Consider the following 13,402-nt stretch of genomic DNA (forward strand, 5'->3'; position numbering starts at 1 on the left):
GCGGATCCGAGGGGAATCCAGGGCTCCTCCAAGCCCTCTGCTTCTCCAGGTGGCTCCTGAACTTTGGAGGGGAACCTCATGTGCTCCCCATGCAGCTCCCTGTGCTGGCTGCAGGATCCCAGCCTGGGCTGGCTCCCAACACCTGTGGGATGAGCCCCTGTGCAGGGAAGGCCCTGATTCTCTCTCTGAGAACACTCACAGGGACGCTCTCTGCAGCTGGGACACTCAGCAAGGCTCTGATTCTCTCTCTGCAGCTGGCACACACAGCTGGACACACATCTGGGGGTAAGGGCACACTTCCTGCCCTGCTCCCTGCCAAGCCTGGCTTATCTCCTGTCCCACAGCCTGGCTGGCTGGCTGCTGTGCCAGGAGCCCCTGGGGAAGGAGGGAAGGGAGGAGGGGAGGAGAGGCTGGCCTGCTGCAGGCAGGGATACCTACGCTGCACCCAGCTCCCCGTCACCGGGCTCAGGAAGTTGGGGTACAGGCCCTGGGGCTTCTCCACTCTGCTGAGCACCCTGCGGATGTTCCTGACCTGTGAGAGAGCACAGACAGCCTGGGGTTAATGCTCTGCCCTCCCTCCAGCCCTCCCTCCATCCCTCCCAGCCTGGACACAGCTCAGGGAGGGAGAGGCTCTGGGGCTCAGCCCAACCCCAATCTCAGAAATGGCTCTGGAAACGCTGCAGAGCCCCAGGTCAGCTCACTGCCATGGTCCAGAAGGGATCCTGGGGGATTCTGTCCTTCCAGCACCTGAAGGGGTTACAGGGAATTGGAGAGAGACTTTCCCCAAGGGTGTGGAGTGACAGGACAAGGGGGAACGGCCCCAAGGTAAAGGGGACCAGGGTTAGATGGGATATTCTTCCCAAATTCCTCCCTGTGCCCAGAGCAGCTGGAGCTGCCCCTGGAGCCCTGGCAGTGCCCAAGGCCAGGCTGGGCACTGGGGCTGGCAGCACCTGGGACAGTGGGAGGTGTCCCTGCCATGGCAGGGCTGGCACTGGGTGGGCTCTGAGGTCCCTTCCAAACCCAAATCTGATTCTATGCTTGGGGATCTGGGTGGAAATGGGAGATGTGAGCCATGCCAGGGGTGATTTTTTCCATGATCCAAAGGGAAAGGAGTGGCAGGGATGAGTGACTCACACAGCACTTAAATTCACCATGTGGTCACTTAACGTGATGAATTGAGGCCTTTAACTTCAACAAGAGACAGTTCCTTTAATGCCCCAGAACAGCCAGCACTTAACTCTCTAAAGCCCCCCTTGGTTTCACCCCTATTAAATCCAACAGGCCTTTCCCTTAAGGGACCCAGTTAAATTCCATGCAGCATAAATATTCTATTATAACCTACAGAGCAGCTAATTTGCCCTAAACCTTTTACAAAATCAGACAATTTGCACGCCGAAAGCTGGCTACAGCCTTCAGCCAGTGCTTCCAAGGAAGTTGTCAGGCTCCATAATATTTACTGGAGTTTGGGAGCTTGGCATATTCATGACAGGTTTGAATAAAAGACACAGATGGGCTTTAATTCCTGCTAAAATCACCCCAGTCCCAGGCTGGGAGCTCATGGGTTGATCTGCTCCCCTGCAGGAATTCCCACAGGCTGGGCTGGTGGAGCCCACACCATCCCACATTTTCCCTCTCAGGGTGGCTGTGCTCCATTTTCTGTGCACACATCAGCCCGGGAGAGTCCCTCAGAAAGGTTTTGCCCTTTTCCCTCCACAGGCTTAGGAGGAGAAGAGGAAAATCTCTTAGGCTGGGGACAGAGTTTGAACCCAGACTGAGGATGCAATTCTGGTTTTTAGCAGTGCATCCCCAGCGTTTCCTTATCTCTCCCCTCCCTTCATTTCCTCACAGTGCTCCTCTCCCTGGCCTCTCCTCAGCTCCCCCTCCCTGGCAGCAATTTGTCATTATCCCTGTCCTCAGGAACCTCAGCCTTGTCTCTGTTTCACATCACCAGCCTCTCTTCATCTTCCCACAGATTTTCCTGGCTTTCCTGTTTCCCTTCACCCTCTGCTTTTCCCTCCTCTGTGACACTCATTGCTCACCCCACCCTCACTGCTTTCCATCCCCTCCATCCCAGCTCCACTTTCCTCTCCCAGCTTCTTCCTCCTCTTCTTTTTCCTGTCTCTCCTTCAAATCCCCTCCTTGTTTCACAGCTGACAGACCTACACTGGACACATGCTGGAAATGCGGAATTTTTGGGTGTTTTTTTGGCAATCCTGTCAGTTTGTACCCCACTGTGGCACTCTGGACCAGCCCCATTTCCCTTTGGGTTCTGCCTGGAACAATCTGTGTCCCTCAAAGCAGGCTCCTGATGGCTGTGCCCTTCTCTGGGTAAAATCCACACTGGGAAAAGCCCCCCAGGAGGATGAAGAGGCCACCCCACAGAAGCCAGGCTGGGCTCACTTGCCTTTTCTGCAAACACTGGGTTGCCAGAGAGCTCGGAGAGGTGCAGGAACTCCAGGTGCAGGGTCCCAAACTCTGCCAGGATGCTGCTGCCAGCAGATGCCCAGCCCCAGCTCCAGCTCATGCCACTGCAAGGAGAGAAAAGGGAGCTCTCACTGCCAGCAAACAGCCAGAGCCTGGGGTGGCCCTGCCCCGGGGCAGCCCTGCCTTTGCCAGGTGTCATTGGGGCATGGAAAGGACTCACACACTGATTTAGGACACACACACAGGTTTAGGACTCACACACACACACACACACACACACACACAGGTTTAGGACTCACACACACACACACACACAGAGGTTTGGGACACACACACAGATTTAGGAAAGACACAGATTTAGGACACACACACACAGATTTGGGACAGATGCACAGATTTTAGGACACACACACACAGATTTTAGGATACACACACAGATTTAGGACACACACACAGATTTGGGACAGACACACAGATTTAGGACACACACACACAGATTTTAGGATACACACACAGATTTAGAACCCACACACAGATTTGGGACAGACACACAGATTTTAGGACACACACACAGGTTTAGGACACACACAGATTTGGGACAGACACACAGATTTAGAACCCACACACAGATTTGGGACAGACACACAGATTTAGGACACACACACACAGATTTAGGACACACACAGATTTAGGACATACACACAGATTTGGGACAGACACACAGATTTTAGGACACACACAGATTTTAGGATACACACACAGATTTAGGACACACACACAGATTTTAGGATACACACACACAGATTTTAGAACACACACACAGATTTAGGACACACACACACACGCAGATTTAGGACACACACACAGATTTAGGACACACACACAGATTTAGGACACACACACACAGATTTTAGGATACACCCAGAGATTTTCAGCAGCAGTTCCAGTGGCACTGAGCTGTGATTTTCCAGAGATTCTTTAGGACTGGGCTAACACACACAGACTGCACAAACTGCATTTTTTTTTTTGGTGGGAGAGGAATCCCTCCTGCACAGCTCAGCTGACAAACAGCTTTGGAGGAGCACTGCCCCCTGCCCTACACAGATACTTGGGATAAAACATCCCCGTGGTACCCCCAGCTCTGGGTGTCCCTGGAACCCCCAGAGAGGAGAACGTCCTGGAGGATGCAGGGTTGGATGTAACCAAGGCAGCCCCTGTGGGCGCTCCCCAGAGGTGTGGTGGCTCCCGTTGGGCCCCTCCTGGCAGCTCCAGTGACGGGGAAGGCTGGGGGTGACACTAGATGGCGCCGGGAAGCTTGGCTGGGAGAGGGACGGGTTTGTTGTTTACAGGAGGTTAAAACTAATGATCCTTCTGAGGAAATAAAAGAAGTTTCCCTTGCTGTGATGGAGAGGAAAACGTGGCAGGTCCCGAGCTGGCTGTTTGGTCAAGAGAGGCGGTGTGGTCACAGTGCTCAGTCCCTGCCCTGCAGGGTCACAGCCCCAGCAGCACCCCTGCCCTGCCCTGCCCTGCTCTGGGGACATGGGGACACCTGCCAGGAGTCCATTGCTGCCCTTGATTTACTGCCCTGGAGGGAGGCTGCACCACACACAGCCTCACAAACAGCTCGGCTCAGCTTGGCTCAGCACAACTCAGCTCAGCTCAGCTCAGCTCAGCTTGGCTCATCTCAGCTTGGCTCAGCTCAGCTCAGCTCACCTCAGCTCGGCTCAGCTTGGCTCAGCACAACTCAACTCAACTCAGCTCAGCTCAGCTCAGCTCGGCTCAGCTCAGCTCAGTCCAGCTCGGCTCAGATCAGCCCAGCAGGGCTGCAGCTGCCACGTGGGGCCGTGTTTGCTGTCCCAGCAGCTCTGTGGGGTCCCAGAGATGCCCTCCCCAGAAGCACAGCACGGGATGTGCTGCTGGAGCTGAGCTGGGGTCCCACAGCACGGCAGAGCTGCTGGGGAGGGCAGGGAGGGAGGACACAGAGCCCATCTGCAGCCAGCCCTGGCTCGGAGAGCAGCCTGCAGTGACCCCCTGCAGGAAACGCTTTGTCAGCCTCACAAACTGGGCCTCCAGAGCTGCTCTGCTCTCCAGCAGCTCAGAGGAAGCCACTGCTTAAAGGACCTTGGCCTCCAAAGGGAAAGGAACGTGCCCAGAACCTCCTTTATCTCCCAGATAAGTGGGTCTGAAATGTCGAATTGTTGCCTTCCCCCGTGGGGATCCAAAGCAGCAAAACCAGTGGCAGGTCAGGAGAGAGGCCAGGAGAGGATGCTGAGGGAAAATCTGGAATACAGAGGGGATTTAGGGACGTGTGAAGGAAAGGGCTGCAGCACAGGGAGAGCTCACAGAGCAGCAGCTGGAGCACACAGAGCACTCCAGGGCCAGCGTGGCAGCTGGAGCAGCAGGATGGAAAGCAGGAGTGTGGGATGGGACACAGAGCAAAGCAGGAGGGTGGGATGGGACACAGAGCAAAGCAGGAGTGAGGGATGGGACACAGAGCAAAGCAGGAGTGAGGGATGGGACACAGAGCAAAGCAGGAGTGAGGGATGGGACACAGAACAAAGCAGGAGTGAGGGATGGGACACAGAGCAAAGCAGGAGTGAGGGATGGGACACAGAGCAAAGCAGGCAATGTGAGATGGGACACAGAGCAAAGCAGGAGTGTGGGATGGGACACAGAGCAAAGCAGGAGTGAGAGATGGGACACAGAGCAAAGCAGGAGTGAGGGATGGGACACAGAACAAAGCAGGAGTGAGGGATGGGACACAGAGCAAAGCAGGAGTGAGGGATGGGACACAGAGCAAAGCAGGAGTGAGGGATGGGACACAGAACAAAGCAGGAGTGAGGGATGGGACACAGAGCAAAGCAGGCAATGTGAGATGGGACACAGAGCAAAGCAGGAGTGAGGGATGGGACACAGAGCAAAGCAGGAGTGAGAGATGGGACACAGAGCAAAGCAGGAGTGAGGGATGGGACACAGAGCAAAGCAGGAGTGAGAGATGGGACACAGAGCAAAGCAGGAGTGAGGGATGGGACACAGAGCAAAGCAGGAGTGAGGGATGGGACACAGAGCAAAGCAGGAGTGAGGGATGGGACACAGAGCAAAGCAGGAGGGTGAGATGGGACACGGAGCCAGGGGACAGCAGGGAGCCACAGGAAACTCTTCAGCAGAGAGGGGACCCCAGAGGAAAAGGTGACAGCAAGAGATAAAGGCAGCTGGTTATGGCAGAGCTGGGGGGAGGCTGTGCTGGGCCCTCAAGAATGAATGTGCAGAACTGACTCAATGCCGGGGGGTTTTTTGGTCTCAAATTTCTGAACGTCCCTTTTAACTCACCCCCCCACCAGCAGAGGCCCACACACACTGCAGGACCCTCCTCCTCCTCCTCCTCCTCCTCCTGGGATGCTGAGGTCTCTCTGGAATTAGCACATCCTTGCAAAAGCAGAATTGGAGAGAAAATTCCTCGTTGCAAAACTCTCGTGGGCTTTGTTGTGGCCCTGATGTTTGGGTCAGCGTGGTCTCACAGCCTCACCTCGCCCTCCCCTTGCACTCTGAGTAATTCCCATTCCCTGGGGGTTTGCAGCCTTTGGCTGCTCAGGCAGTGGATGCAGCTCCCTCCATCCCTGCTCCTCAATCACCTGGCACTCCAGCCCCAGAGCTCCAGGCAGCAGCAGCGGGGGCTCTGCCTGTGGCCCGCGTGTTCTGTCGATTTTCTCTGCTCTCACTCAAGGTCATCAGCAAAACATTTTGGGAATGTCTGGGCAGACAGAGGCTGCTCCAATTGTCTTCACAAAGGGCAGGGGAGGGTTTGGCATTTCTGTGAAAGGTTAGTCTATGCAGAGCCTTTATCAGGCACAGAGGAAGCAGGATGTCTGTGCTGTAAAAAAGGACAATTACAGAGCTGCTGGTGGCTCCAATTTTCCCGGGATCAGGAGCACATCAGACAGCTGAGGGCTGACAGTGATATTTGAGCAACGCAGCAGCGTGAGCCAAATGTTTGGAAGTCTTTTGCTTGCAGAGCCAAGGAGGAGATTTGGGCTAAGGGCTGGAAAATGACTCTGAGGGTTTCGCAAGAGGTGAGGATGAAAGGCTTTGTTAACCCGCATTTCCTGCAGCTCTCACCCGTGGATTTGTTTGGATGCATCAGAAGCAGCAAATCCAAATCCTGCCTGGCTGGCAGGGAATTGTCTGCCAGGAGAGGCAGGAGCAGCAGGGCAGCCCCAGCTCTGCTCTGTTTGCTGCCAGACCTTCTGCAGGCAGGGATTGACTGAGCTCAGGTGCGTCCCTGGCCCTGAGAACATCACCAACCTGAACTCTGGGCTGAGGAAGGACAGAGCCTGGCTGAGGGCTGTGTGCTCTACTCTGTTTTCCAGCACCAAAACTCTCAGCCAGTCCCATCCACTCCCTTGCCCAGTTTTTCCAGTTTTTAAATCCATTTTTTCCTGGATGAATTCACATGCATCTAGCTGGGCACACTGCAAAAATCCCTGCTACGAGCAGAGTAGAAAATCACCTTTCACAGAACATGAGTGAGGAAAATGCTCTTGCAGCAGGGAGCCCTGGCAGGAGGCAGAGGAAGAAACTGTGGCCAGCACCAAATTAATTAATAAAGCACAGCTGGGTGTGACCTGAGTCACCTGCAATCTGTGCCAGGGTCTGAGCTGGCAAAGGAAGGGACCTGGAGGAATCTGCCCTAGAGGGGACAGCTCTGAGGAGCTGCTGCTGGCCCTGGTCCTCCCCAGCTCCCAGAATAAAGGAAATGCTGCTGAGGATGTGCCTTGCCTGCCCAGGTTGATGACTCCACGTGGGATTCCAGTGGGGGTGTTGAAGGCTGGCAGAAGTTTCTCTCCAAGTTCCAGGGCTTTGCTCTTGAACACCTGTTAAAAGGGAGGATAAATATTTGATGGAAGGAGTCACAGAGGATCCCCCACATCCCCTTTTCCAAACACACAGTTATAAAACACTGGAGGTGCTGCAGAACCCCAGCTCCAGGTGTGCTGTGCCCTGGCTCCCCTGCACAAAAAAAAATCGGAACCAAAAATCTCACAGGGCTTGGGCATCTCTAAATTTCCTCTCAAATCTGCACTCAACCAGCAGCCAAAGCCTCAGCCTGCAGCAGAGCAGCTCACACCAGCACCCTGTGATCTGAGCTGATCCAGAGTGCTCCCCAAATCCTTCCCATTCCCAGCATGGCAGAGAACAGAAGGAGCTGCAATGGCTGAGCTGAAATCAGAAGAAATCCTTCTGGGCTGAAGCACTGCTGGATTTACAACGTGGGCTTGCCCAGATTTTGTTTTCATCTCCTGTTGTAAAAAACATGATTTGCAACCAACCATCCTCTCCTTGCAGCTCTTGGCCAAGAAGGATTGGTGGTTTCATGGCTAAGCTGCTCCTTTTGCACTGGTAATGCCTCAGTTTTGGGCTTTCCACTCAAATTGCAGCTTATGGTGCCTTGCAGCACAAAGCAAGCACACACAATGATTTTGGGACAGACTGATACCAGCACTAATCTTCACTGCAGAGATTAGTCCTGATCAAGAGAAGCCTCTAAGTGACTTAGGAGATAAAGCACAAGCCTTTTACCTCTAGCCCTGTGGTGGTGGCTCTCAGAAAGCAGGAATTCATTGCTCTAAAAATACAGCACTGAGGAAACCTGAGCTCTCCTGTGGGCTCCCAGACCTTTGATACTCTCACAGGGAAACAGGGGGTTGGTTCAGAGGGGAAAGCAAGAGCAGGGACTGGGTTCTGCCTTTCAGTGACACTGGGTAAGTGACAGGCACTGCCCCAGCTGCTGATGGGACTTCAAGGGGTCACTGCTGGAGTTTTATGGCTTAATGTGGCTTCTCTTTGCTCTGTTGATCTGAAACCTGTTGAAGCTGTCACTGAGGCAGACTCTGAGTCTCACCGAGCCTTTGAGAGTTTTCCCTGGAGGGAAATCCCAGAGGGAAGTCATTCCTGGAACACATTTGAAATGCAGCTGAGGTAAGAGAGCTGCTCCTGATCAATGGTGTCACTGTGCAGGAGCCACCCCAGGGCTGAGCTCTCATTTAGGGCCGCTCCTCACCCAACTCCCCCTGAACCGGAGCTTCAGCTCACCAAAGGGCAGAGGAACAATTCAAAATCTCCTCATCTCCCTACAGATGTAGAACTCCAGCCCAGGCACAGCAGCAAACAGACGATGGCATCTCCAGGCTGGGCAGGAGGGAGGGCAGTGGAGATGAGAGCTCCTGCTTCACCCAGGGCTGCAGCGTCCACCTCAGGGGCTGTGACACCAGCCCAGGGCACCCCAGCTCAGGAATTCCTGCTCCACAGGGATGTGGGGAGCCCCTGCCCCCCCAGCTGCCCTCCTTAGCCCCAGGCAGGATCTGGGACGATGTCGGATGAAATCTCATCCGACTTGCAAGAGAGAGGAACAAGTACAGAGACAAAGATGCTCTGCAAATGGCATTTCCCCGGGGAGCAATGTGTCCAACTGCAAACGTGTCTGGCTAGAATTGCCCACAGGAGGGAAGATCTCTGGCAAATGAGCCATGCACGGTGTGTGCAAGGTAATTATTCGAGGCTTAATTAAAGGAACATTAGTGGCATTTCCATATTCACAAAAAGGATGGGTTTAGCCTGTTGTTAAGGGGGGATTATCTGATGCTCAGGGCAGGGCTCTCAGCTGGTGCCCGGGGCTGGGGGGACACTGTGGGGACACTCCAGGAGCTGGGGGGACACTCCAGGTGTTGAGGGGACACTCCAGCATCTGTGGGGACACTCCAGGAGCTGTGGGGACACTCCAGGAGCTGGGGGGACACTCCAGGAGCTGGGGGGACACTCCAGGAGCTGGGGGGACACTCCAGGAGCTGTGGGGACACTCCAGGAGCTGTGGGAACACTCCAGGAGCTGGGGGGACACTCCAGGAGCTGGGGGGACACTCCAGGCGCTGTGGGGACACTCCGGGTGTTGAGGGGACACTCCAGGAGCTGTGGGGACACTCCAGGAGCTGTGGGGACACTCCAGGAGCTGGGGGGACACTCCAGGAGCTGGGGGGACACTCTGTGGGGACAAACCTCCTCTCCAGTCAGGTAGTAGGTGGCCAGGAGCCCCCCGATGTAGCGGATGTTCACCTCGAACAGGGAAGCTTCTCCATTCTGCAAAGACAAAGGAGAGCCCTGAGTGCAGCACAGCCCTCAGCCCTGTGCCCATCTCCCAGCACCGTGTGCCCATCTCTCAGCTCTTTGTTTGCTCTGCAGGGACAGGGGGAGCCTGCAGGGAAGAGAAACACCCAAACTGCCCCATTTACCACCTGAGGCAGCACCTGGGGCAGGCAGGGCAGATCACACAATCACAGAACCTCCTGAGCTGGAAGGGACCCCTGGATCACCCAGCCCAACCCCTGGCCCTGCCCAGACCCCCCAACAACCCCACCCTGGGCATCCCTGGGCACTGTCCAAGAGCTCCTGGAGCTCTGGCAGCCTCGGAGCTGTGCCCGTTCCCTGGGGAGCCTGGGCAGTGCCAGCAATCCAAAATCCTTTGCCCAAAATCCAGCCTAAACCTTCCCCAACACAACTTCAGACAGATCACAGCACCCAGTTTTCAGCAGAGCTTGTGGGTCCTGCAGTCCCTGTCCTGCCTTTCTGGACTGTGAGAGCTCCTTGTAGAGAGGCAATATTGAATTAATTCCCCCTGCCTCCCTTGCTGTGCTCCCCGACTCCACTGATCAATCCATTGCATTCACTCTTGTCTTTACAGATCAATCTATTCTGCAGGCCAAGATTAAAAGCTTTTATGAAATCCAGATAAATTATCTCCCAGTTGATTTTGTCCCTTGTTTATCGATTCAGTAACAGACTGAGACCATTCACCAGATTTATCAGATGTGGGCTGTCTCTTATGAATCCATGAATGCCAGTGGTGCCCTCCCAAATGATGCTTCTCTAAAAAGGCAGCTGCAGGCATTGTTCCCGTGGGAGAACCGTTCCTCACAACAATGAGACTGGCATTAAACAAATACAAGTTTAAGCTGCACTTTGGTTTGAACATTCTCTGTGGCTGCCACTGATGAGATGCCGTCAGCTGGGGGTGAGGGATGCAGGGGCAGAGGAGGGACAGCACCCTTCAGCTGCCAGCCCTGCTGTGCTGCACCAGAGCCCCAGCACAGCCCCAAGGGCCCAGGGAGAAGCAGCCCTGGCTGTTTGCAGAGGTGATGCCCAAACCCTGGCTCCCCTGTGCTCCCCCTCTGCTGCTGAGGTGTCACACAGGTCCCAGCAGTGACACCAACAAAGGGCCCAGACAAGGGGAGCTGGGTTTACAACCTTAATCGAATTTAATAAGGAAATTTAATAAGGAAATCTTGTTTTATCACAGGCAGACATTTACCTGAGATGAATCAGAACTTGTTCTTTGGTGAGCAACGTTTCCTTGGAGTGTGTAGCAGTGAGAGTCTGTTTCTATCACCCAGAGCAGAACACAAGAACCATTAAACACTGAACTTGTCAGCCAGGTGAGGCTGATCTGCTGGCCCCTCTGCACCCAGCAGAAAACCCCTGGGCTGAATCCCTGCGCTGCTCCCCTTGGCCTTACAAAGAAAATCAGCTGAGTGGTTCCTTCCCCCAGCGAGCTCTGGGGAAGATTGTGATCAGGGCTGGCAGCTGAGGTGGCACAGGCAGGCATTCCCAGCAGCTGACTCACCACGTTCAAGTCAAAGCTCTTCTCCACCCACTGCTTGGCTTCCTGGAATTCCTCCTCGAGCTCCATGATGTACAGGGTATCTAAGGCGTCGATCACAGTTGCTCCTCGAAGGCCTCCTGTGTGGCAGAAACACAGCAGAGAGCTGAAAGCACAGCTCTGAGTCAGCCTGGGGGGCTGGCACAGGCAGCAGCAGCTCCCAGGCCCCGGGCTGGGGGCATTTCAGCTCTGCACCCACCATTTCCACTGGCCTGGAAGAATGCTGAGTTCTGCAAGAACTTGTGGGGCTGTTTGCAGGGGTCTTAGGATGAGGGAAGAGATGAGAATGTTGATTCCATGTTTCAGAAGGCTTGATTCATTATGATATATATTTTTATGATATATATTTTGTGATATATATTATATTAAATAATATTTTATGATATATTATTATATGATCTATTTTATGATATATTATATCAATATATATAATAAAATATATAATATACTTATTCTTATGATATAGATTATATTATTTTATGATGCATTTTATGATATAGATCATATTATTTTATGATATATATTTTTATGAGATATATTATTTTGTTATATGAGATATATTATTTTATGATATATAAAATATTATTTTTATGATATATATTATATTAAAACTATACCAAAAGAATAGAAGAAAGGATTTCATCAGAAGGCTTGCACAGAATAGAAAAGAATGATAACAAAGGCTTGTGGCCGACCAGACAGTCTGAGCCAGCTGGGCTGTGATTGGCCATTAATTAGAAACAACCACATGAGCCCAATCCCAGATGCACCTGTTGCATTCCACAGCAGCAGATAACCATTGTTTGCATGTTGTTCCTGAGGCCTCTCAGCTTCTCAGGAGGAACAATCCCAAGGAAAGGATTTTTCAGAAATTATCATGGCTACAAGAGCTGCCCCAAGGAACAGCTCAGGGTCCGCAGCTGAAGCCCCCAGCCACAAGTGCAAGCCCTGGCCTTGTTCCCAGCCCTGCCTTGGCCAGAGTGGCTCAGCAATGTTTGTGCTCTCACCAAGGGACAAGGGACTGGGTCTGACTCTGGTGTGCAGCCCAGAGAAGGGCTCAGATCCACCCATCCCGGGCTCCTTCCTCCTCTCAGCCCTCCTCTCCCCTAGGGATGGATCCTGCCTTATTTTGTTGATGCTCCAAGATTGCAGTTTTGACACTTCTCAGCCAGCCAGCACATCATTGCTTCAATAAAAACCCAAGCAGGACTTTGCTGCTCCACCACGGATTGCTGCCTTTTGGATGCTGTCTGCATCAAAAGCAGGGGCTGGGGGAGAGCAGGGAGGCAGAAACAGCCTCCAGACATCCATTTATTCCTGCAGGCCTGGGAAATGACCATGTCACTGCAGCCACCTCCAGGAGCAGTGGGTGGATGGAGTCGGTCACTGGATCAACTGGTGCGCTCTAAAAATCAGCTGGGCTCAAGTGGGCCTGGCGTGCTTGCCAAAAGCACTGAGCATGGAAAACAACACCATGGCAGGCAGGGCTGCTTTCATCAGCCCTAATGATTCTTCAATATTAATGATTAGGTGATTTTTATACACTTTCCTGTTAGCAAGGAGAGACGTGCCAGGGAGGCAGGGAGAGCATCTGAACAGGGAAGGAAGGGCAGTGGCACCTGAGGCACAGCTGCTGCTGTGATATTCTGAGAGCAGAATCACACTGCTGGGCTCGCCTGAGTTTGATGATATAATCAACAAAAGCTTTTCATAATCTGCAGAGAGACAATGAGGAAAGTTGGATTTGCTCAAGCTAAATGGAGACAAAGAGACAACAAACTCACCATTTTCTGGGATGATTAATTGAAGTGAGGAATATTGCTGGGATTGACAGAGCCTTTTATCTTTTCAGCAAGTCAGGCCTTTAACTCTGGGAATGGCTCTGGGGACTGGGAGCTCTGCTTGGAGTGGCTCAGCTCTGCTGCCTGTGTTTGACAGAGTGGAGGGCAAACCTCACTCCCTGCTGCTTTGCCTTTGTGTCACATTAAACATTTGTTTTAAATATTCCCTCGCCCTCTGCATCAGAAGAACCTGGGGCTGTGTGTTCTGTACCAGGGGCTGGGCCGTGCTCCCTTTTTTCTGCACCAGCTTTGAAGCAGCTGCAGATGCTCAGTGACTCCTCTCCTGCAGCCCCAGCGCCCTGCCCCGGCCAGGAGGGGCTGGGTCGGCTCCAGCCCCAGGACAGGGTGAAAAGGCAGCTCCTGCCCCTCCTGAGCACAGATCAAACCAGGGCCTGGCTGTGCCTGTCCCTGGCCAGGACAGAGGGCACCCA

The 13,402-nt window shown here is 53.4% G+C and overlaps 1 protein-coding gene across 10 annotated transcripts in view; it reads right to left on the reverse strand.

The window, feature by feature from the left end:
- MAN1C1 (mannosidase alpha class 1C member 1) overlaps positions 1-13,402 on the reverse strand; it is a 56,311-nt gene that overhangs the window by 6,772 nt on the left and 36,137 nt on the right. For all 10 annotated transcript variants that reach the window (XR_010784968.1, XR_010784965.1, XR_010784964.1 and 7 more), the window contains exons 4-8: positions 11,095-11,210; positions 9,474-9,554; positions 7,201-7,295; positions 2,405-2,528; positions 439-532 (exon numbers count right to left, since the gene is read on the reverse strand). Coding sequence is in view for 1 of the 10 variants with exons in the window: in XM_066565000.1 (XP_066421097.1) it covers positions 439-532; positions 2,405-2,528; positions 7,201-7,295; positions 9,474-9,554; positions 11,095-11,210 (510 nt within the window). In the remaining 9 variants the exon portion in view is untranslated. The remainder of the gene's footprint in view (positions 1-438; positions 533-2,404; positions 2,529-7,200; positions 7,296-9,473; positions 9,555-11,094; positions 11,211-13,402) is intronic.

This window comes from Molothrus aeneus, chromosome 23, assembly GCF_037042795.1.
Source record: "Molothrus aeneus isolate 106 chromosome 23, BPBGC_Maene_1.0, whole genome shotgun sequence".
Taxonomy (NCBI): domain Eukaryota; kingdom Metazoa; phylum Chordata; class Aves; order Passeriformes; family Icteridae; genus Molothrus; species Molothrus aeneus.